Source organism: Pan troglodytes, chromosome 21, assembly GCF_028858775.2.
Source record: "Pan troglodytes isolate AG18354 chromosome 21, NHGRI_mPanTro3-v2.0_pri, whole genome shotgun sequence".
Classification (NCBI taxonomy): domain Eukaryota; kingdom Metazoa; phylum Chordata; class Mammalia; order Primates; family Hominidae; genus Pan; species Pan troglodytes.
In genome coordinates, this window is record NC_072419.2 from 11,679,724 (window position 1) to 11,703,057 (window position 23,334).

Below are 23,334 nucleotides of genomic sequence, written 5' to 3' on the forward strand. Positions count from 1 at the left end.
AGAGAGAAAAATGACGACAAAGGAGGAACCAAGAATCAGAAGTCAGGCAGGAAGCCAGAAGGCACTACAGTCACTTCCTCCCCTCAGAGGGACAATGGGCAGGAAGAGGACAGGGCAGCAGCCTCCTTTATGGAGAGAGTTCTTTCAGATGAAACGGATGGGAGACTAGGGGATATATACAAATGGGGTCAGTTTGGGCTTAACTAGGGACAGATACATAGAAAATCATGCAAATAAACATGATTATTAACTCCAATGAGAAACTAAAAGTTGTGTCAGAAGGAAAAGAAGTCATACTAAGTGTTCTGGCTCAGCTATGAATAGCGTTTGTGTATCCTTAGCAATATCAATATTAATATTGATCCAACCAAAATGACGCAATTATATGGACAAATGGAGGGACTGAAAGCACGTGTCTGTGACGAAGGATGACCAAAGAGCAGCCCAATCTGCACCACTAGATATAGTCAATTGATAAGGCCTAATACTGAACAATTGTGAAATGGTAATAAAAATATTTCACATGGAGATGAAAGTTAATACTAAAATATTCATCTGGAAGAACTGAAGGTGGTTGTCTCTTGGAGAGAAAGGAAAGAGGGGTTGCCAAGAACTACTGATTTTCATGATAAGCCTTGTTGAGTTTTCTTTTAGGCAGGGTCTCGCTGTCACCCAGGCTGAAGTGCAGTGGCAAGATCATGGCTCACTGCCGCCTTGAACTCGTGAACTCAAGCGAATCTCCCACCTCAGCCTCCCAAGTAGCTGGGACTACAGGTATGGGTCACAGAGCCCAGCTAATTTTTTTATTCTTTGTAAGGATTTTTGTTGTTGTTGCTATTTTGTTACTGTTTTACTGTTTTTTTTTGTTTGTTTGTTTTTTTTTTTTGAGATGGAGCTTCGCTCTTGTTGCCCAGGCTGGAGTGCAATGGGCTCACGGCAACCTCCGCCTCCCGGGTTCAAGTGATTCTCCTGCCTCAGCCTTCCAAGTAGCTGGGATTACAGGTATGCATCACTACACCTGGCTAATTTTTGTATTTTTAGTAGAGATGGGGTTTCACCACGTTGGTCAGACTGGTCTTGAACTCCTGACCTCAGGTGATCCACCCACCTCGGCCTCCCAAAGTGCTGGGATTACAGGTGTGAGACACCGCACCCAGCTGGTATTGCTATTTTTGTTGTTTTTTTCTCCCAAATATCTTTGATCTGCAGTTGGTTGAATCTACGGATGTGGAACCCAAGGATATGATGGGCTGACTGTACTCATTTATTAATATTACTTATTATATTTGTTCAGTTATTTCAAATATGGATCTATTTCTACATAAGTATATTGCAAACTTCTGGAGGATGGGCATGGTGGACGATTCCTTTTTGATACCTACCAAAGCTATGTCCGTAGTAGATGCCCCCAAAATAATTCATGGATAAACATAAAGGTCGAATTCAAGGTGACTTGATATGCAAAGTTAAGTCAAAGTCTGGAGATAAAAACCAAGGTTAGATTAAAGCTGACACTGTAAATAGTTAAGACATTTGGAGAACCTAAGTACATCCAGATAGAGCTGCATTCAAAGTTCTGTGGTCTACTTTTTTGGTTAATGTTTATTTGTTTTAATGAAGAGATACTTTTGTTCCCAAAGTACTCTCAAGTTTCAAGTTTTGGTGACCTGGGACTTGGTATATAAACGTGAGTTTACTCTGCCAACACCCTATGTGACTTTCTAGACTTTGTGCCTGCCTCCTTTGTTTTCCTAGATTGCAAAGTCGTAATCTCCACACACTGAGATACTGAACTTCTTTTATTGCTGGTCTGATATGATTGACAGAGAGAGATTAGTTTCTTGCCCCTTGCTGGAGGTGGGGAGATGAAAACACCAGGGAGAAAAATATAGTGGAAGATCATCTTGAGTCGATGTTCAGCATGAGGAGTCCTCGATCCTGGGCCAGCATCAGTCCACGGCACTTTTGGCCTCACTGTGGTTTCACTCCCCGTTAAATGGGGAAAATACTTGACATTTTCTGACATTCCGGGTTCTACATATGCATATCAGTAAATGTAATACACACGTTAAGAGAAAGGCAGGCCAGGCACGGTGGCTCACGCCTGTAATCCCTGCACTTTGGGAGGCCGACGCAGGCAGATCACCTGAGGTCGGGAGTTCATGACCAGCCTGACCAACATGGAGAAACTCTGTCTCTATTAAAAATACAAAATTAGCCCAGGTGGTGGCACATGCCTGTAATCCCAGCTACTTGGGAGGTTGAGGCAGGAGAATCGCTTGAACCCGGAGGCAGAGGTTGCAGTGAGTCGAGATCGCACCATTGTACTCCAGCCTGGGCAACAAAAGCAAAACTCCGTCTCAAAAAAAAAAAAAAAGAGAGAGAGAAAGAAAGGCAAAAATCGCATGATCATCTCACTAGATGCAGAAAAGCATTTGAGAAAATCTGACATCCTTTCATGGTAAAAACTCTCAACAAGTTAGGTATAGAAGGAATGTACTTTGATGTACCTTGGAATTTACCTTGTATGACAAATTCGCAGTGAACATACTGAAAGCTCTTCCACTAACATCAGGAACAAGACAAGGATCCCCACTCTCACCACTTATATTTGACATAGTAATGGAAATCCTAGCCAGAGCATTAGGTGAGAAAAACAAATGACAGGCCTCCAAATTGGAAATGAAGAAGTAAAACTGTCTCTATTTACAGATGGCTGATCTTATATATAGAAAACCCTAAAGACACCACCAAAAACCTGTTAGAACTAAATAAAGTTGTAGGATACAAACGTTAACATATAAAAATCAGTAGTGTTTCTATACATTAACAAAGAACTATTCAAAGAAAAAAAAGAATAAGAAAAACTCCATTTTATTTCCTATTTTATTTTATTTTAATTTTGTTATTTTGTAGAGAGAGGGTCTATGTCGCCCAGGCTGGAGTGCAGTGGTGCAATTTTGGCTCACTGCAACCTCCACCTCCTGGGCTCAAGCTATCCTCCCATCTCAGCCTCCTGAGTAGCTGGGACTACAGGCACATGCCACCATACCTGGCTAATTTTTTTGTAGAGATGGGGTTTTGCCATGTTGCCCAGGCTGGTCTTGAACTCCTGGGCTCACGCAATCTGCCTGCCTCAGCCTCCCAATGTGCTGGGGTTAAAGGCATGAGCCACTGCGCCTGATTTATTTATTTATTTAGAGATGGAGTCTTGCTCTGTCGCCCAGGCTGGAGTGCAGTGGCACCATCTCGGCTCACTGCAACCTCCACCTCCCGGGTTCAAGCGATTCTCATGCCTCAGCCACCTGACTAGCTGGGATTACAGGAGTACACCACCATGCCTGGCTGATTTTTGTATTTTTAGTAGAGACACAGGGTTTGCCATGTTGGCCAGGCTGGTCTTCAACTCCTGGCTTCAAGCGATGTGACTGCCTTGGCCTCCCAAAGTGCTGGGATTACAGGTGTGTGACACTGCACCCAGCCTAAAAGGTCCCATTTATCAAAGCTATATAAAATGTAAAATACTTAGAAATAACTCTGATATCCCAAAACAGGGGAAACTTGGAGCTATCAACAAATCCGGTCAGTGATTTTTTCCCTTTTTCCTTTGTGAGATGGAGTCTCGCTCTGTCACCCAGGCTGGAGTGCAGTGGCACAATCTTGGCTTGGCTCACTGCAACCTCTGCCTCCTGGGTTCAAGCGATTCTCCTGCCTCAGCCTCCTGAGTAGCTGGGATTACAGGCACGTGCCACCATACCTGGCTAATTTTTGTATTTTTAGTTGAGACGGCGTTTCACCATGGTGCTCAGGCTGGTCTCGAACTTTTGACCTCATGATCCGCCTGCCTCGGCCTCCCAAAGTGCTGGGATTACAGGCGTGAGCCACCGCACCTGGCCTTTTTAAGTGACAAGGTCTCACTCTGTTGCCCAGGCTGGAGTCCAGTGGACCATCATAGGTCACTGTAGCTTCAAACCCTGGGCTCAACTGATCCCATCTCAGCTTCCTGAGTAGCTAGGATTACAGACACACACCACCACACCTGGCTAATTTTTAAAAAAAAATTTTTGGCCAGGCATGGTGGCTCACACCTGTAATCCCAGCACTTTGGGAGGCTGAGGCGGGAGGATCACGAGGTCAGCAGTTTGAGACCAGCCTGGACAACATGGTGAAACCCCATCTCTACTAAAAATACAAAAATTAGTCAGGCGTGGTGGCACGTGCCTGTAATCCCAACTACTCAGAAGGCTGAGGTAGGAGAATAGCTTGAACATGGGAGGCAGAGGTTGCAGTGAGCTGAGATCCCGCCATGGCACTCCAGCCTGGTACAGCGCTAGACTCCATCTCAAAAAAAAAAAAAAAAAAAAAAAAAAATTTGTAGATCTGCTGCCCAGGCTGGTCTCGAACTCTTGGCCTCAAGGGATCCTCCCACCTTGGCCTCCTAAGTAGTTAGGACTACAGTTGCTCGCCACCATGCCCAATGCCATCAGTAAGCTAAGTCTTACACTTTTCTGATCACAGCTACAGGGACAGCTGGTCTTACTGCCCAGGTTCCTCATGGTCACCTCCTATTTCCCAATGCAAGTCATCTCCTCGCAACTACGGGCAAAGGGGCACTGCTTTTCTTCAACTCTACCAGGCCACAGACCCTCCCAGGATGTGCTGGTGATTTTGCTGCTGCCATTATTTCAGCTGTGGGGCAAAAGCAGCGCGGTGGATGGTGGTCTCAGGGCAAACTCTGTAGACATTAATTCTAGAGAAAACCCTCTCGAAGGATTAGCATCTTAGCCAAGAAACTTTAACCCTCAGGTTGGAGCATTTTCTAGTTGGCTCTTCTTGTGTTAGTGAGAGGAATGAAAGAACGGAGGCATTAGAGACCCACGGATGGAGGCAAGCCAGCACCTCCAGTGTTCGGAGTAAACTCCTGAGGCACCAGGCCTGCCTCCCACAGAAATGGAAAGAACACCCATCCTGCCTCTCACTGGGTCATAAATTACACATCGTCCCCTTCCCTGAGCCTTCAGGGAACCGAAGCATGTTCCACTCCTGCCACCGACCTTCCTCATCTTTGGGACTCCTGTCTTGATTTCTCACTGATCACAAAAAATGATCTTCACAAAGTCTTCCTGCATTGTTTCTCTGCCATTTCTATGAAGCTTCTGCAGACTTTGGGAGTTACTGTCTTAGCTAGAGAATAATAGTGGGTCAAAGAGGAGAGACTATACCTTCTAAGTGCCTCCACACCCAGGGCCACCCATTGGCACTGCCTGAGGAGGTCCAGTCTCAAGGTGAGGAGATGGACTAGGGGGGAAACTGGGCCCCCATCAGTCAGCGCTTCTCAGACACTGACATGCAACTAACAGGTAGGGTTCTTGACATACAGGGCTCTTGCTACAATGCAGAACCGATTTAGGAGAGGAGCCCAAGATTCTGCATTTCAAATTTCCCAAGTGATGTTGATGCTGCCGGTCCACAGACCAGACTGCATTTGCATAGCAAGGAGCAAGACTGAGGGGAGGTGAAAAAATAGAGGAAAGACAAGCTCCATGAGAGGCGATCTGATGATGCTCCAGATCTAAAACCTCTTGTCTTCAAGGACTTCCCTGCAGGGCCTTTCACTTTTTCCAGAGGATTGGAGCACACAGCCTTCCAGGCCCAGCCGCATGCTGGTAAAGGGCCAGGGGCCTGAGACCTCCTCACACCCTCCATCAGCAGCTGTCAGGGAGGGGAGCCCTGCCTGGGCTGGCAATCAACCCTCGCCCCTGCCGCCGGCTCTCGGGTGGTTCTGCCATGGAACAGCAGGTTCAAGATGGCAACAGGGTAGCAGATGGTCTCTCTTCCCTCCACCTCATCCCAGGCTCTGCTCCCTGAAGCAAAGCAGTGATCCTCTTTACTTTCTCAAACAGCAGCTTACTTTGTGCCAGGCTGTGTGAACCACCATCTGGAACTGTTTTTATTTAATCCTCACAATCACCTTGTGAGGTAGGAATTGTTCTATCCCCACTTTAGAAGGAAACTGAGGCCCCATCACTGAACTACATACCTGTGAGGCCAGGAGCCTATGGGACCGAATCTAGGAGAGAAGCCTCAGGATAGGAATTCAATGAAAAATCAAGGCAACTAAGGTGCATTGATTGGTATAGGACCCTTCAAAGGTAAGCAGAAAGCCAGTGCTGTTACTGTCCTTCTACCAGGTTCCCTTACCATACACCAGTGGCAGGAGGTTCTCCTGTGCCAGCCGGTACAGGTAGGTCCTGAACTGGGCTCCTTGGCCTGGGCAGAGGCTGCCAGGCAGAGGCATGACTGACCAGGCAGCACCAACTGTGTGAAGAGCAGCTGGCCTGCTAGGCAGCTGGTGGAAGGCCATTTAGGAAAGTCTGACGTAAATGTAGGTAGGTACTCGCCTACCTATCCATACCTCAAAGGAACACAGTGTCCTGGGATGGAAATGCACACGATTCCAGCTCTTCATTTGATAAACCTAAGTGCCTACAAGCACTGTGCTAGGCTTTGTGGGAGGGTTTAAGACACAGTCTTTGCCCTTAGTGAGGAAAATTAGCATGCTGGATATAAAAGTAAGAGTGGTGGAAACTTTGGTGAACTGGAGAATGCTACTCAGCTAAAACTTGTACTACCTTACTTCAGTTGGCTGGAGCCTCTCTGCAATGAAGGACTACCTGATTTTTCAAGTCCAAAATCAAGATCATGTGAACATTTCCCTTTTTAGAAACGAAAAGAACTTGGGGATAGGTGGTCAGAAAATAAAATGGAACAATTAAAAAAATAAATCCTCAAACGCAGGCCAACATGTGGCTGCTAGTTTGCAACCTGTGCTCCTCACTACCCAAGTCCTATATTTTCCTGTTGTACCTCCAGCACCTCACAATTCCTGGCAGAACAGAAGTGCCTCTGGTATGACCACGTGAAGCTCAACCAAGAGACCCACCAGAGTGGCAACGGATCTGAAATTTCCATCATATGCAGAATAGCTGAAGCGACTGGAGAGGGTTTTTAGCCTTGGAAATGACTAACAGGAGGCATAAGAGTTGTTGCAAATAAGAACATCCTTTAAAAAAGTTAGGATATATAGTCTGGTCAACACTTTGGAGTGGGGAGGAGGTTACTTTCAGGTAAAATATACATCTGACAACTGACCACGGTTCCCCAACTACTTCTACTGTCCATACCCACCTCCCCCATTTCTTCACTGGCCCAGTACCTAAAAGCATTTGGCTGTCAATCTGGTAAAGGGAATTCAGGCTTTGCCTTATTATTTTTTTTAGTTTTATTATTTTTTTCAGACGGAGTCTCACTCTGTCACCATCTGGAGTGCAGTGGTGTGATCTAGGCTCACTGCAACCTCCACCTCCCGGGTTCTAGTGATTCTCCTGCCTCAGCCTCCTGAGTAGCTGGGATATAGGTGCCCGCCACCACACCCAGCTAATTTTTGTATTTTTAGGCCAGGCTGATCTTGAACTCCTGACCTCAAGTGATCCACCCACCTCGGCCTCCCAAAGTGCTGGGATTACAGGCGTGAGCCACCGTACCAGGCCCAGGGTTTAATCCCAAATATCTCACCTACTTCCTACCTAAGAATCTTATCTAACTCAGGATTTTTTTTCTTTTTTTTGAGACGGAGTCTGGCTTTGTTGCCCAGGCTGGAGTGCAGTGGTGCGATCTTGGCTCACCGCAACCTTAGCCTGCCGGGTTCAAGCAATTCTCCTGCCTTAGCCTCCCAAGTAGCTGGGATTACAGGCATGTGTCACCACGCCCAACTAATTTTGTATTTTTAGTAGAGATGGGGTTTCTCCATGTTGGTCAGAACGGTCAAACTCCCAAACTCAGGTGATCCGCCCGCCTCGGGCTCCCAAAGTACGGGGATTACAGGCATGAGCCACTGTGCCCAGCTAACTCAGGATTTTTCTAAGGATTAAAATGAGATATGTAATGAAAGTATTTGGCAGAATATCTGGCAAAGGGGTCAAGAAATGTTCAACATTATTATGGAGGTTTAGATCTTTTCTCCCGCCCGAGTACTAACCAGGCCTGACCTGGCTTAGCTTCCAAGATCAGATGAGGTCGGGAGCATTCAGGGTAGTACGGCCGTAGAGGTTTAGGCCTTTTCTATAAAACACCAAATAATACAACTATGGTCAAAACACAGAAGTTGCAGGGAGTCTGATTTTGGCTTCATAAATGATACTTCTGTAACAATGCCAGCTGGAATGAGATTACAAGTGTGAATGTTCAAACAGAGCAGCAAAGGTCATTCCTCAGGGGACTCTGGAGGAGATTCCTACCCCAGGTAGGAAGTTGGTTGATTTCTGCTCTGATCCTATGACCACTAAATGCATAGTATGAAAAACTACACTTATAATGTGCATTAACAAGAATATGACTGATCTCCATGGATATGCAAAGATATACAAAATAGAACTGGGGGGGGGGAAATTATAGAGCCATACAATGGGAGCCCAAGTTTTAAAAACCAGATGTATATTTATGTGCTTAGAGCATTTCAGGAAGGGTATATTAAGAAATTTATTTGGAAAATCCTGAGAGGTAAGCTGGAGTGAATGTACACTCTCCACTCCATGCCCAAATGTTTACTTTTCACTTTATACCCTTCTGTTTATTTTTTTTGACCAGCAGCATCAACTTTTTAAAAAAGGACCGAATAGGCCAGGCTCAGTAGCTCATGCCTATAATCCCAACACTTTGGGAGGCAAAGGTGGGAAGATCACTTGAGCCCAGGAATTCAAGGCTGCAGTGAGAAATGACTGTGCCACTGCACTCCAGCCTGGGCAGTAGAGCAAGACTCTGTCTCAAAATAAATAAATAAATAATAAATAAAAAAACCCAAATCATTTGGTTGGCCAAAACCTTCTGATCTGAGCTTTGCTTGGCCACCACTCTCCAAGATAAAGCTTTATGTATCACCTCACATATTCACTGTCAAGGCTCAGGCACTCTAGATTACTGGACTCCCCAGTCAACATTCCCATTACCAAAAGTTCCTAATCTTAGAGGCTGCTTCAGGTCACCCTCTCTTTGTCCCTCACTTCCTGAGTTTTTTTTTTTTTTTCCTCCAACTACACTCACTCTACTGGTGATCTCAAACAGCCCTCTAGCTTTTAAGATACTGTCCAAATGCTGACTCCCAAATTTCTATTTCCATCCAAGACCCACTCTTAAACTCTAGACACACACATGCATCGCAACTGCCTCCTCAACAGCTCCACTTGGATATTGAGTAGACATCTAAAACTTGCTCTTCCCACAGCCTTGCAACTCAGCTGATGCCATGTCCAGGCTTCCAGTTGCCCAAGTCCATAACCTCAGAGTTAGGGAAAGTTGAGTGTGACCCACAATGCCAGCTACCTAGAAACTAAGGTAGATCTAGGTACTGGGATTAAAGATATCATAAAATCATTAAAATGTTTTCTGAAATGTTTGAAGTTAACTCATTTTATTTCTAGGATTTGGATTTTAACATTTTAATTTCTTTGGAATATAAGTCACTTTTTGCAAGCTAAAAAATAGAATCAAACTAAGGCGATCTAGTCCTCTAGGCATCCAGGCTGATCCTTGGAATCATGAGCAGAATGATGACATACTACAAGGTGCTAGCAATACGGCTATAAACTCTAAATAATAACCACTACATGTTTCATGGGGAAACAGCCAAAAGTCCAGCCGTTAAAGGAATAATCTGCAGACCATCTTGATTTACAAGGGACAAAATGATGCAAATTATATGCTGTCCAACCTACTGGTGAACTGGATCAGAATGGGCCAAGGACTGTTAAACAGAGGAAGTATTTACATTTTGAAAACTTGCTCTGCAGGATAAAAAAATTCCTGGTTGCTGTCAGTAAGAAAGCAAGTAAAAAAAATATTACAGATGAACTCACTGATCTTTGATTTTACTAAGGTCTTCCACTGGAACATGAAGGTAGGGATAAGTGTACAGGATAATATACTCAGATATTTTTAAAATAAATTACGTAATAATAAGAAATTAGCCATACTACATTGTTCCATTTGCTACAAGAACAAATTGGCAATGAAGACTATTGAAAAGAAATGCTCAGCTCTACAGAGGGTGGTGGCAGGCAACACTTTTCCATTACAGAGTAACCTCTATTCTTCCATGATACATATTCCTGTGGAAAAACTTGTCAGGGCCAAGGGATGAAAAATAGAGCTTGTCCTAATTAGCTAACTGTAGGTTCACTTAACATCTTTGGGAAGGACCCAAAAAATCTGGCCATTATTTTCTTAAACATCTGCAAGCTGCAGAATTCCTTAGTCCTCAGCTATAGTTTCTGCTAGATATCTTAAAGCTGGGACAGTTCCACTGTGACTCCTCCTCAGCTATGGGGTGGGTGCTAGTCATCAAAGTCTGGAATGTCATCATAGGAGTAACCACGGTAGCCTTTGGATGCATAGTAAGCGATGCGCAGGTGGTAAAATCCGGGTAGGAACACCAGAATGCCAATGATCAGGACTGGAACGGCCCGGTCTGCCCCCTGGTGGCAGAAGGAGGCAAACACATTAGTACCGTAAGAGTTACACATTTTAAAATAAAACGTCACAGACCTAATCCTTAGATCAGTATTTTATACTCTTCAGTACATTTTCTTTGAGTTGTATACCACCAAGGGAAAAGGTTTCCTCCTGATTATAAATTGAAGAAAAACTACAAAGTACTAACAATTATAAAGAAAAAAATGACCCATTCTCATCCAGATATTTTGGCTTCTTTTCCTTTTTTTAAAGCTCTTAGTTGTGAACACACCATACTCTGTGTCCTGTGGCCAATATTATTAAAACCTTTTCATACATTTAAACTGTAAGGATGTGTAACATTCCACCGAAATGGACATACCACAGTTTTACTTAACTGCCCCACATACAGCTGCTGGACACTTCGGTTGTTTTTCACCTTTTGTAATTGTACAGATACCACTACAATAAACTCTGTGTTTTTCTCAGCCTTTCAGGTTTTCTTTTCTTTCTCTTTTTTCTTTTTTTTTTTTTGAGGTAAGAGTCTTGCTCTGTTGCTCGGGCTGGAGTACAGTGGTGTGATTACAGCTCACTGCAACCTCGACTTCCCAGGCTCAAGTGATCCTCCCACCTCAGCCTCCAAGTAGCTGGAGTTACAGGTGTGAGTCACCATACCCGGCTCATTTTGTACATTTGTTTGTTTGGTAGAGATGAGGTCTCGCTATGTTGCCCAGGCTGGTCTCGAACTCTGGGGCTCAAGCAATCCTCCTGCCTCAGCCTCCCAAAATGCTAGAATTATAGGCTTGAGCCACTGCACCTGGCTGGCTGTGTTCCCTGTTGTGTGTTAATTATAGTCAGAATTGGTTCAAGACAACTTGGACACTGTGTATGTGGGGACAGCCCATGAGAAAGAACCACCAACTACTTTAGGTTTCTAAGGTTTCATATTGAAGCTCAACAGGAACTCCAACCAAACCTACTGTAAGAAGGAACTGACTTATGAGGCACAATGACCCCACACATATAACAGAATTGCTATTTCTCTCCAAATACTGACAGTATGTCCATGGCACTGCACAGCTACAATGACAGCATGCTGCTCCAGCTACAGCCCTTTACCAATCAGGACTCCTGTATGCCAGGCTCAGCCATGTTGTTCCAAACTATGACAGGGCAAACTGTCTAATATCTCAGAGGCCAAGTTTGCCTACCTGCCACCACCTCCCTTATAGGAACTATGGAAGTTTACTGTTGCTCAAAGGAAGAAAAACATGTTTTGCCAACAGATAACAAAATGTAAAAGAAAATCTTTTTGGTTTTTCTGCTGGAATCTGCTGTACCAGACATGAATATAAAAACAAAGATTGAACCATGAAAAAAATCTAAAACCCGAACAGACAAAGAGTAATGAGATTAAGGCCATAATAAAAAGTCTCTTAGCAAAGAGAAGCCTGGGACTAGATGGTTTCACTGCTGAATTATACCAGTTAAAGAATTAATACTTGGCTGGGCATGGTGGTTCACTCCTGTAATCCCAGCACTTTGGGAGGCCAAGGCAGGCAGATCGCTTGAGCTCAGGATTTCAAGACCAGCCTGGTCAACATGGTAAAATCCTGTCTTGACAAAAAATACAAAAATTAGATGGGCATGGTGGTATATGCCTGTGGTCCCAGTTGCTAGTGAGGCTGAGGTGGCAGGATCACATAAGCCGGGGAGGCAAAGGTTGCAGTGAGCTGAGATCGCACCACTGCACTACGCCTGCATGACAGATGAGACCCTGTCTCAAAAAAAAAAAAAAAAAAAAAAGAATACTAATCCTACTGAAACTATTCTGAACAGACATGGAGAGAATACTTCCAAACTGATTCTACTAGGCCAGTTTTACCCTGATACCAAAACTAGGCAAAGACACATCGAAAAAAGAAAAATAGGCCAATATCCCTGATGAACATTGATGCAAAAATCCTCAATAAGGAGGATAATACTAGCAAACTGAATTCAACAATACGTTAAAAAGATCATTCATCAGGACCAAGTGGGATTTATCCCAGAGAGGCAAGGATGGTTCAACTTATACAAACCAATCAATGTGATAAAATCGTATCAGCAGAATGAAGGACAAAAACCATATGATTATTTCAATCGATGCTAGAAAAGCATTTGATAAAATTCTACATCCACCGGGTGTGGTGGCTCACGCCTGTAATCCCAGTACTTTGGGAGGCTAGGGTGGGCCTCACACTGACCATAATTAACACACAACGGGGAACACAGTCAGAGGGGTGCAGTGGCTAAAGCCTGTAATTCCAGCACTTTGGGAGGCTGAGGCAGGAGGATTGCTTGAGCCTAGGAGTTTAAGACCAGCCTGGGCAACATAATGAGATCTCATCTCTACCAAACAAACAAAAAAATTAGCTAGGTATGGTGACTCACACCTGTAACTCCAGCTACTTGGGAAGCTGAGGTGGGAGGATGGACTGAGCCCTGAAGATCAAGGTTGCAGAGAGCTGTGATCACACCACTCTACTCCTGGACTGCTTGAGTCTAGGAGTTGGAGATCAGCCTGGGCAACACGGCAAAACCTCATCTATACAAAAAATGAAAAAAAAATTAACCAAGTGTGGTGGCACATGCCTGTGGTCCCAGTTATTTGGGAGGCTGAGGTTGCAGTGAGCCGAGATGGTGCCACTGCACTCCAGCCTGGATGACACAGTGAGATTCTGTCTCAAAAAAAAAAAAAAAACAAACAAAAAAACCAAAAAACAAAAAAACATACACTGGGGAAAGAACCAGTCTTTTCAATAAATGGTATTAGGAAAACTGGATATCCATATGCCGAAGAATGAAACTAGACCCCTCAAATCTCTTGCATATACAAAAATCAAATGAGAATGGATTAAACACTTAAATGTAAGACCTAAAACTATGAAACTACTATAAGAAAACATGGGGGAAACTCTCCAGGATGCTGGACTGGGCAAAGATTTCTTGAGTAATGCCCCCAAAAGCACAAGCAACCAAAGCAAAAACAGATAAATGAGATCACATCGGGTTAAAAAGCTTCTGTACAGCAAAAGAAACAATCAACAAAGTGAAGAGACGACCCACAGAATGGGAAAAAATATATGCAAAGTATCCATCTGACAAGGAATTAATAACCAGAATATATAAGGAGCTCAAACTCTGTAGGAAAAAAATCTAATAATCCAATCAAAAATGGGCATTTCTCAAAAGAAGACATACAAATGGCAAATAGGTATATGAAAAAGTGCTTAACATCATTGATCAAAGAAATGCAAATCAAGACTACAATGAGATATCATCTCATCCTAGTTAAAATGGCTTTTTAAAAAATATAGACACAAGGTCTCACTATGTTGCCCAGGCTGGTCTCGAACTCCTGGGCTCAAGTGATCCTCCTGCCTCGGCCTCCAGAAGTGCTGGGACTACAGGCGTGAGCCACTGCACCCAGCCAAAATGGCTTTTATCCAAAAAAACGGCAATAACAAATGCTAGCGAGGATGTGGAGAAAAGGGAACCCTCATACAATGTTGATGGGAATGTAAATTAGTATAGCCACTATGGAGAACAGTATGAAATAGAACTACCATATGATCCAGCAATCACAGCTAGGTATATACCCAAAAGAAAGGAAATCAGTTTATCAAAGAGATATCTGCACTTCCATATTTATGACAGCACTATTCACAACAGCCAAGCTCTGGAAGCAACCAAAGTGTTCTTCAACAGACAAGTGAATAAAGAAAATACAGTACATATATGCAATGGAGTACTATTCAGCCACTAAAAAGAATGAGATCCTGTCACTTGCAACAACATGGATGAAACTGGAGAACGTTATGTTAAGTGAAATAAGCCAGGCACAGAAAGACACACTTTCCATGTTCTCACTCATTTGCGGGAACTAAAAATTAAAACAATTGAACTCATGGATATTGTAGAATGATGGCTACCAAAGGCTGGGAAAGGTAGGGTGGAATGGGGAAGGTTAACGGGTACAAAATACAGTTACATAGAACGAATAAGCTCTAGTATTTGATAGCACAAAGTGACTAGAGAATAATTTATTGTACATTTAAAAATATAATAACTAAGGCTGGACGTGGTAGCTCACGCCTGTAATCCCAGCACTTTAGGAGGCCCAGGCGGGCAGGCCACTTGAGGTCAGGAGTTCGTGACCAGCCTGGCCAACATGGCAAAAACCCATCTCTACTAAAAATACAAAAATAAGCCAAGTGTGCTGGCTTGCCACCGTAGTCCCAGCTAACTCAGGAGGCTGAGGCAGGAGAATCACTTGAACCCAGGAGCCGGAGGTTACAGTGAGCTGAGATCCTGCCACTGCACTCCAGCCTGGGTGACAGAACAAGACTCTGTCTCCAAAATATATATATATGTATGTATGTATGTATGTGTATATGTATATATATAACTAAAAAATAGGCCAGGCGCAGTGGTTCATGCCTGTAATCCCAACACTTTGGAGGCCAGCCTGGTCAACATGGCGAAACCCCATCTCTACTAAAAATACCAACATTAGCCGGGTGCGGTGGCGCATGTCTGTAATTCCAGCTACTCGGGAGGCTGAGGCACAAGAATAGCATGAACCTGGGAGGCGGAGGTTGCAGTTAGCCGATATTATGCCACTGCACTCCAGCCTGACTCTGTCTCAAAATAAATAAATAAATAAAAGTATAATTGGAATGTAATACAAATGATGAATGCTTGAGGGGATGGATACCCCATTTAGCCTGATGTGATTATTATGAATGCATGGCTGTATCAAAATACCTCATGTATCCCCTAAGTATATACACCTACTATGTACCCGTAAAAATTGGAAAAAAAATTGGCCAGGGGCAATGGTTCACACCTGCAATCCCAGCACTTCGGAAGGCTGAGGCAGGCAGACTGCTTGACCTCAGGAGTTAGAGATCAGCCTGGGCAACATAGTGAACCCTGTCTCTATACAAAATAAAACAAACAAAAATAAATAAATAAAAAATAAAATTAGCTGGGTGTGGTGGCACACACGTGTAGTCCCAGCTACTCGGGAGGCTGAGGTGGGAGGATCGCTTGAGCCCAGGGAGGTAAAGGTTGTGCCACTGCACTCTAGCTTGGATGACAGAGCAAGACCCTGTCTCAAAAAAAATAGACCACTGGGACGGACACGGACACACACACACACACACACACACACACACGCACACTAGAGCCTTGGCTAACATTTTAAAAATCTCACAGCTTATTCCCACATGCCCGTCAGCTTACCCCTTTGCTGATGTAGCCTGACAGCAGGAGGGAGCCTATAATAATGAGAAAGGCGCCAATCAAAAACAGCACAGTGGCAAGTGCGATGGCCTTATAAGGGATCTTAGGAGGGGTTTTCTTAAACTGGAAGAGAAACAGAGATGAAAAAGACAACGAAGAACATTAATGCAAATACCTGGGTTCAAACATTTAATTAATTATTTGTAATTTTTATGTTTTTGTTTGTTTGTTTTGAGATGGAGTTTCGTTCTTGTTGCCCAGGCTGGAGAGCAATGGCGCGATCTTGGCTCACTGCAACCTCTGCCTCCTGGATTCAAGTGATTCTCCTGTCTCAGCCTCCTGAGCAGCTGGGGTTACAGGTGCCCGCCACTACACCCGGCTAATTTTTTTGGTATTTTTAGTAGAGACAGGGTTTCACCTTGTTGACCTGGCTGGGCTTGAACTCCTGACCTCAGGTGATCCGCCCGCCTCGGCCTCCCAAAGTGCTGGGATTACAGGCATGAGCCACCGCGCCCGGCCTAATTTTTATGATTTTAGAGACAGAGTCTTGCTCTATCACCCAGGCTGGAGTGCAGTGGTGCAATTACAGCTCATTGCAGCCTCAAACTCCTGGGCTCAAGCAATTCTCTTGCCTCATCCTCTCAAGTAGCTGGGACTACAAGTATACGCCACCATGCCCAGCTAATTTTTAAATTTTTCTGTAGAGACGAGGTCTCACTATGTTGCCCAGGGTGGTCTCCAACTCCTGGGCTCAAGAGAATCCTTCCACCTCTGCCTCCCAAAGTGCTGGGATTACAGGTATAAGCCATCAAGCCCAGTCTCAAACACTTTAAAACAGGGAGGAGAGCTCACACCTGTAATCCCAGCAATGTGGGAGGCTGAGGCAGGCGGATCACTTGAGTTCAGGAGTTTGAGACCAGCCTGAGCAACATGGTAAAACCTCGTCTCTACAAAAAATACAAAAAGTAGCCGGGCGTGGTGGCATGTGCCTGCAGTCCCAGCTACTTGGGAGGCTGAGGTGGGAGGATGGCTTGAGCCCAGGAGGTGAAGAGGCAGCGAGTTGAGATTGCACCACTGCACTCCAGCCTGGGTGACAGAGCCAGAGCCTGTTTCAAATACAACAACAACAAAAACAGAAGGGCAATTAAGAACCAAACTAGATGCTTTATGTGTCTTAAGTATGTCCTACCACCCAGTGCAGCTCTGAGAAATAAAAGGGACTGGCAAGAGATGAAGCTCTAGTTATTGCTCTCACAGTTACTCAAAGGAATCTCAGAGGAATGTCATTCACTCTAGTTCGAATCTCATTCCATAAATCATTCATTGTATCATAAGAAACTTTTCTTTAAAACAAAAACAGAAATGACTTTACAGTCATTCATTTGTTAGACATATATTTATTAACTGCCTGGCACACAGATGGCTGTACTAACTTATGGGGATTTCAGAGATCCTGTCTCTACAAAAAATTTTAAAATTAGCTGGGTGTGGTGGCACATGCTTGTGGTCCCAGCTATTCAGGAGGCTGAGGTGAGAAGACTATTTGAGCCCAGAAGGTCAAGGTTACAGTGAGTCTTGATTGTGCCACTGTACCCAAGCCTGGGCAAAAGAGCAAGACCCTGTCTCAAAAAAAAAAAAAAGAAAAAAAAAAAAAAAGGCTGGGCGCGGTGACTCACGCCTGTAATTCCAGCGCTTTGGGAGGCCGAAGTGGGTGAATCACTGGAGGTTAAGAGTTCGAGACCAGACTGGCCAACATGGCGAAACCCCATCTATACTAAAAATACGAAAATTGGCCAGGCATGGTGGTGCATGCCTGTAATCCCTCAGCTACTAGGGCGGCTGAGGTACAAGAATCACTTGAACCAGGAGGGGGAGGTTGCAGTGAGCCAGGATTGCACCACTGCAGTCCAGCCTGGGCAACAGAGCAAGACTACATCTTAAAAACAAAACAAAACAAAACAAGAGGCTGGGCAAGGTGGCTCATGCCTATAATCCCAGCACTTGGGGAGGCCGAGGCAGGATGATCACCTGAGGTCAGGAGTTCAAGACCAGCCTGACCAACATGGAGAAACACTGTCTCTACTAAAAATACAAAATTAGCTGGGCATGGTGGCGCATGCCTGTAATCCCAGCTACTTGGGAGGCTGAGGCAGGAGAATCGCTTGAACCTGGGAGGCAGAGGTTGCAGTGAGCCAAGGTTGCGCCACTGCACTTCAGCCTGGGCAACAAGACTAAAACTCCGTCTCCAAAAAAAAAAAAAAAAAAAAAGGAAAAGAAGGCAATTTCAGCTTATTCCAAATGATTAGTTGTTTGTTCCACATAGCAAGTAAACCTGCCTTATGAACAAATTCAATTCAAGGTTAAGATTCAGAGACAAATTTTCCAAGGTTTGGCTCATGGTTGTATCTGACCTAAGTGGCTGGAAGCTTCCCAGATCTTTCCAGATCTATTTTTATCTCTCCTTCAAATGTGGGTCCAAAGAGTAATTTATTTATTTATAAAGGATGGTTTCCTGCTACTTCCTCGTTGGCCCTAGTTCCACCTAGAACATTCTATCGTAAGGGGAAGTGCGCAAAAGGAGATGCTGTAGTATTGACTAGTTTATAAATGGTTAGGGTAGGATACAAACTTAATAAATACTGTGTTTTACTTACTATTTATCACAAAGAATACCTTTAATAAATTGGATCTCATGACATCAGGAAAGAAGGAAGATTCCCACAATCTGCTGGCTTTAGTAATAAGTTTCTCCCTTAAAAGGTGAACTGGCTTTGACTAAAGTGTAAATAAACAGTGATAAAAAAAATTCCACCTAACAAAAATTTTAAAGTTCCTTAAAAAAAAAAAACAACAAAAAACTCCACTTAACAAAACACAATCTGATTAGTTTCTGAATAAAGTAAATAAAACCTGTTAACTACAAGGCTCTGGCGTTACAACTAAAAATTCTTAGAAATGGACAATACTGGAATTGGTTTGAAACTACCCTGCCACGGCCCTCTTCTGTGATTATGGCTGAAAGGGTCTCAGAGCTGAGTTTTCTTCTTTTTGCTCCCTCTAATCCCCAAGGACAGTTAGCAAAATCTCCATCTGGAAGGTCTTCCTGCTAACTCAACAGAAACACAGCCAGTCAGTCTTGTCAGTTCTCTTCTGCATTTACCTGAAGGTCAATGTAGCCATCGTCTGTGCTGGAGAGCCTTGAATATTTCACTTTACTACTGGGGATTCCGGTAGCCAGGTTGGTACGGGACGGCATCATAACACGCTGACACAGCTACAGTTTAAAAACAAAAAACCCGTTATTGTCTGTAGATGACAATGGTGCATTATAGCCAATGAGTTCAGGATTATTAGATGCTGTGCACTGGAGTTCTGGGCTGCCATGTCAGACTAGCAATGGGCAATTTACACTTCACTGCTAAATTTTCATTGTGTCAGAGGCATATGCATATGGAAAACCAGATATGCCTCTGACACAGTGAAGATTCTCACTATGTATTAAATATCTAGTCTGGTCTGTCCTTGTAGAATGACAGTGAAGACACTCACCAAGAATCACATTCCAGTTTATTTTGCCACCAAGATTCCCTGACTTTTAATTTTTCCAAAGTCACATAGAGACTAGGTAGAATAATGGGGACTTAAATCTAGGTCCACCTGACACCACAGCATGGCCTGTCCCCTGCTCCCGCTCTTAAGAAAAAGCAAGAGGAGCATATACTCAAATGATTCTCTTGTTTGACAGGGAGGGAGAAGAGGGCAGGGAATGGAATACACTCACATCAGCATTTTGCCTATTTCCCCTCGATAGAGATCAACCTTTTAACGCAAAAGATCTGTAAAGTTTCTTGCCGTAAATTTGTGGGGTTTTTTTGTTGTTGTTGTTTTTTTTTTTTTTTTTGGAGACGGTGTCTTGCTTTGTCACCCAGGCTAAAGTGCAGTGGGTTGATCTCAGCTCACTACAACCACCGCCTCCCAGGTTCAAACGATTCTCCTGCCTCAGCCTCCCGAGTAGTTGGGATTATAGCTATGCACCACCATGCCTAGTTAATTTTTGTATTTTTTAAGTAACGACTGGTTTTCACCATGGTGGCCGGGCTGGTCTCGAACTCAGTTTTTTTTTTTTTTTCCTTTGCGATAGTCTCACTTTGTTGTCCAGGATGGAGTGCAGTGGCGCAATCTCCGTTCACTGCTGCCTCCGCCTCCTGGGTTCAAGCAATCCTCCTGCCTCAGCCTCCTGAGTAGCTGGGATTACAGGCGTGCGCCACCACGCCTGGCTAATTTTTGTATTTTTAGTAGAGATGGGGTTTTACCACGTTGGCTAGGCTGGTCTCGAACTTCTGACCTCAAGTGATCTGCCCAACTCAGCCTTCCAAAGTGCCGGGATTACAGGCCACTGCGCCGGGCCCCTTGTAAATTTGGATACAGGCCTGGCTATACTAGTGCCTCCAGACGCGCCCACCTCTCTGTCCCATCCCAAGCACTGAAAGTAGTGATTTCATTTTCCTAATTACTTCTGTACCAACCTTAAGAAACGGAATATGGTATAATATCTTACAAAAAATTTTAAATAAAGAAAGAAAAAAATGGAATAACAACCTGGTTTCTTGTTCAAAATATTCAAAGCAGACAGCGGTAATGAAATCATGGCTATTATGTCACTAGTTTAAGAGACAGTGGGTAAGTTTGAAAAATCATAACATTTAAATTAAGACAATTTGTATTAATAGGCCGGGCATGATAGCTCACGCCTGTAATCCCAGAACTTTGGGAGGCTGAGGTGGATGGGTTACCTGAGGTCAGGAATTCGAGACCAGCTTGGCCGACATGGTGAAACCCCATTTCTACTAAAACTACAAAAATTAGCCAGGTGCAGTGGCACACACCTGTAATCCCAGCTATTTGGAAGGCTGAGGCACGAGAATCGCTTGAGCCTGGGAGACGGAGGTTACAGTGAGCCGAGACTGCACCACTGCACTCCAGCCTGGGCGACAGAATGAGACTCTGAGTCAAAAAAAAAAAAAAAAAAATTTTTTTTAAATTTGTCCACTTTTCCTCCACAAAGTAACAAAGCTATATGATCAAAATGGGTAAATATATTTTAGTCAGGGTTTTTAAATTCTAAATTCAAAAACATATCTTTAAAAAAGAGAAAACTGACCAGGCGCAGTGGCTCACACCTGTAATCCTAGCACTTTGGGAGGCCAAGGCAGATGGATCACAAGGTCAGGAGTTCGAGACCAGCCTGGCCAATATGGGGAAATCCTGTCTCTACTAGAAATACAAAAATTAGCCGGGCATGGTGGTGGGTGCCTGTAGTCCCAGCTACTCGGGAGGCTGAAGCAGAAGAATCGCTTGAAGCCGGGAGGCGGAAATTGCAGTGAGCTGAGATCGCACCACTGGGCTCCAGCCTGGGTGACAGAACTAGACTCCACCTAAAAAAATAAAAAAATTAAAAAAAAAAAAAGAAAATTAAGTATTTCAATAAGGGCATAAGGGCAACATAAAAAAAGGACTAGTTTTTCTCTGGGATGGCATTTTTAAAATTCATCATTATCATCATGACAATAATGGTGGTTAGTACTTACCTAGTCTTTGTTAGATGCCAGCTGTTCTAAGTACTTTGTACATACCTAATTCCAAAAAATAACAAATTGTTTTTCTTTTTTTTTTTGGTGTTTTCTTTTTTTTGAGACGGAGTCTTGGAGTCTCGCTCTGTCACCCAGGCTAGAGTTTAGGGACCCGATCTCAGCTCACTGCAACCTCCGCCTCCAGGGTTCAAACGATTCTCCTGCATCAGCCTCCCAAGTGGCTGGGATTACAGGCGCCTGCTACCACGCCCGGCTAATTTTTCTATTTTTAGTAGAGACGGGCTTCACCATATTGGCCAGGCTGGTCTCAAACTCCTGACCTTTTGATCCGTCCGCCTCGGCCTCCCAAAGTGCTGGGATTACAGGCGTGAGCCAGCGCGCCCGGCCTAACAAACTGTTTTACGTGGCTTGCAGTCAATGTAAAATAACTAGCATAATTAAATAATTGGTGCTAAATATTAATGTCCCTTTTTATTGATTACATCCTGGTCTAGAAATCAAGTATTTAAAAATTAGCATAATGTTAATCTCTATACTTTTCAAAAAAGATTGGATCAAACTGCGTCAAATACTGGGTTTTTAATGTTGTGATCCCGGCTGCATTTAATTCTATAAAAGAAAGTTCAAACTACCAGTATGTGTGGTTTTTGAGGGCATTTAACCACATCTAACTTGCAGTTAGACTTTTTTTTAAAGTACGTCCCCTGACATAAGTGTTCATACATCCGCATCAAAACAATACATCGCAGGGGCGTGAGGGAGAGGGGAGACGAATGTTTATTCTTGGCAAAGAGGATTCTAAAAGAGGGGAAAAATTAAAACGAGCATTTTCAAAGTATCAGTCTTCGTTCCCAACAGGCTTTTTACCAGCTCACCGCTACCCCCAAACTCCCTCAGCACCTGAATGTTACGAGAGTTCTAAAAGCATCATAAAACGTTTGGCACAGTGCCTGGCATTACGCGCCTCTACATACGTTATTCTCCTACCCGTCTTCAGACCTTGCCAGGGAGAGAAATAAGAACCGACGCGAATTTAGACGTAAAACAAACAAAACGGGCTTCTGGAAAGAGGCCAACTGTGCCAGGGAGGACGAATGCCCCACACGGATGACTCGGAGCTTGATTTCGGCGGGGAGCGCGGTCTCGGACACGCCCAGAGCCCGAGAGGACGGTTCTGTCCCCGCCCCGCCGCACACACGACTTACCGGAGCGCCGCGCCAGGCCGCCCGCACACCCAGAGCTCGCCCACGGTTGGCAGCGCCCAACGTTGCACTGCATGGCCCGCTTAAGTGCCACTCAGCCGGCCCCAGGCGGGATCAGTGCGCCGGAAGTGGCGTGCCGGAAACAGGCGCGCCGGAAGTTGCGTCTCCGGAAGCGTTTGTCTCCTTACCCAGCTTCCCGGGCTAACCCTTACCGAGTGTCACCTGCAGGAGGCACTGGACTCCGGGGCTGCACGGCCCGAATGCTTCTTCGTGGGTTTTGTTTAAGCAGCCGCGACCTGTGCCTGCCGCCGGCTACCTCCGCTGTGGCGGGCGAGCACCTAGGGTCCTCACCTGCCTGGGTCACAGTCAGGTCCAGGGCAAGCCGGCTACGTGGTTTCTCCCCTCCTCAGTACAGGGGCCACGCTAGAGACCGCCGTGGCTTCCCAGGGAGGCAGAAGCCGAGTCCGTCGAGCCTCAGGACCAGCAGTCAGAGCGGCCAGATATCCGCTGCAAGGCGCCAGCCTTCCATGGGCGCGCGCCGTCACCACCCCACTACCACACTTCCTTTGAATAGCACACTTGTCTGTGCTGTCAACACCCCACTATACTTCCCTTGAATAGCCCCACAAACTTGTGCTTATCTTTAGGGCTTGTCCAGGTAAAAGGCCTGCCCACAAGGGACATTTTGCGGCAAATGAAGCTTTTTTAAAAGTTAGGTTTATTAAAGTATTTATACACAAGTACAA

At 44.5% G+C, this 23,334-nt stretch overlaps 1 protein-coding gene across 7 annotated transcripts in view; it reads right to left on the bottom strand.

Moving 5' to 3' along the window:
* Positions 1 to 22,911, bottom strand: part of TMEM230 (transmembrane protein 230) — a 47,517-nt gene extending 24,606 nt beyond the window's left edge. For 2 of the 7 annotated variants that reach the window (XR_010154249.1, XM_063803001.1), the window contains exons 1-3: positions 22,592 to 22,738; positions 18,956 to 19,069; positions 15,796 to 15,918 (exon numbers count right to left, since the gene is read on the bottom strand). Coding sequence is in view for 6 of the 7 variants with exons in the window: in XM_063803001.1 (XP_063659071.1) it covers positions 15,796 to 15,918; positions 18,956 to 19,054 (222 nt within the window). In the remaining variant the exon portion in view is untranslated. Of the gene's footprint in view, positions 1 to 9,447; positions 10,530 to 15,795; positions 15,919 to 18,955; positions 19,070 to 21,383; positions 21,429 to 22,350 lie in introns of those variants that run through there. The other 5 variants (XM_063803000.1, XM_514498.9, XM_009436760.5 and 2 more) reach the window with 5 other exon arrangements.
* Between the last annotated feature and the right edge of the window lie 423 nt (positions 22,912 to 23,334).